The sequence below is a fragment of the Guillardia theta genome (assembly GCF_000315625.1).
Source record: "Guillardia theta CCMP2712 unplaced genomic scaffold GUITHscaffold_36, whole genome shotgun sequence".
NCBI classification, from domain to species: domain Eukaryota; class Cryptophyceae; order Pyrenomonadales; family Geminigeraceae; genus Guillardia; species Guillardia theta.
In genome coordinates, this window is record NW_005434638.1 from 592,566 (window position 1) to 593,896 (window position 1,331).

Below are 1,331 nucleotides of genomic sequence, written 5' to 3' on the forward strand. Positions count from 1 at the left end.
AGGGAGGGAAGGGAAGGGGAAGGGGAAGGGGAATTGGGGAAGGGGAGGGAAGGAGGGAGAGAGAGCAAGGCTATGCGGGATTACTTGAATGAAGGGAATGGAGTCGGTACAGGAACGGCAGGGCAGTAGTCACTCGCTTGCACTTCATCTTGTCCCCTGCTGCCCATCTTCTTGGACAGAGCTTCTCATCCTCCAAGTCGAAAGTCCTGAGTGACAAGAGGAAATGAACCTCACGGGATGAAACAAGAACGCGTTCCATGGCCTCGTAATGCTCACCGGAACACGTTGTGGGAGGACGCGGCTGGAAAACTGACGAAGAGGGTGTGATTGAGCTCTGAACAGTACAAGATGTTGTAAACTATGGGATCGTCGACATCAGCTGATCGCTGTTGCACTTTGCGTCACTTGGATGTGCAGGCTTGCGGCGATGGCGGTGGTGGCGGTGGAGGAGGAAGAGATTGGAAGAGAACGAGGAAGAAGACGAAGACGACGAGGACAAGAACGAGGAGGACGAGGATGAGGACGAGGACGAGGACGATGCCGGTGCAGGTTGTTGTACAACCTCGGTTGGGCTCTTCTTCTCTCTATGTATTCTACACATGGTCTCGTGTCCCTGCCCGTAACTCTTCTGCACGACCTGCGATCGTGTCACAAGACGCTGGTAGCAAGGCAGACTCGCTCCTGACCTCTACATCATAGTTGTCCGCCGTAATGCTCCCATTACTCGCCAACATGCTCGCAATCTGATCGCACAAGAGCGGGGCTCAACATCGCGAAGGACATTCCATGCAGGCTTTTCCACCTCTTCTTTCACTTCGGACCTGAACTCCTCGACCACCATCGGCAGCCACGACTTGACGTAGCTCTCAGCCGCTGGGTCCGACGACTGGCCCGAGGGCAAAGCAAGCTCGTTAGAACAGGAGGCAGGGCACACGCGAAAACAGGGAGCAGGGAGCAGGGAGCAGGGAGCAGGGAGCAGGGAGCAGGGAGCAGGGAGGCACCTTGCCATGACGGAGGAAGATATCGTATCTCTCCCCAGTCGCTTCTCGGAAGAGGTCCTCCATCGACAGCCTTGACTTGTTCATCCTACCGGCACATGTCACCGCAGAAACAACCTCGAGCATCCTGCCCTTCCCTGCCCCTCTCTTCTCCCCTCCCCTCTCCTCCTGGCTCCCCTCCTCTCCCCTCCCTCCCTCCCTAGATGGAGGAAGATCAGGACGAAAATCCCGTGCCCTCCAGTGGTGAATCGGATGTGATATTTCCTGTCGTGTTGTTCCATCGACTCTCTTTGATCTCTTTTCCTAGCAATTCCTTCCTTTTGGGATGTTCCC

General features: G+C 55.8%; 1 protein-coding gene across 1 annotated transcript; it reads right to left on the reverse strand.

Moving 5' to 3' along the window:
• Positions 1 to 70: 70 nt before the first annotated feature.
• On the reverse strand, positions 71 to 1,085 carry GUITHDRAFT_108959 (hypothetical protein; the record flags this gene model as incomplete). Its single annotated transcript, XM_005832243.1, has 6 exons — positions 71 to 206; positions 277 to 386; positions 563 to 637; positions 687 to 743; positions 803 to 886; positions 1,002 to 1,085. The coding sequence occupies 6 exons, from the start codon at positions 1,083 to 1,085 to the stop codon at positions 71 to 73; spliced, it is 546 nt and encodes a 181-aa protein (XP_005832300.1).
• Between the last annotated feature and the right edge of the window lie 246 nt (positions 1,086 to 1,331).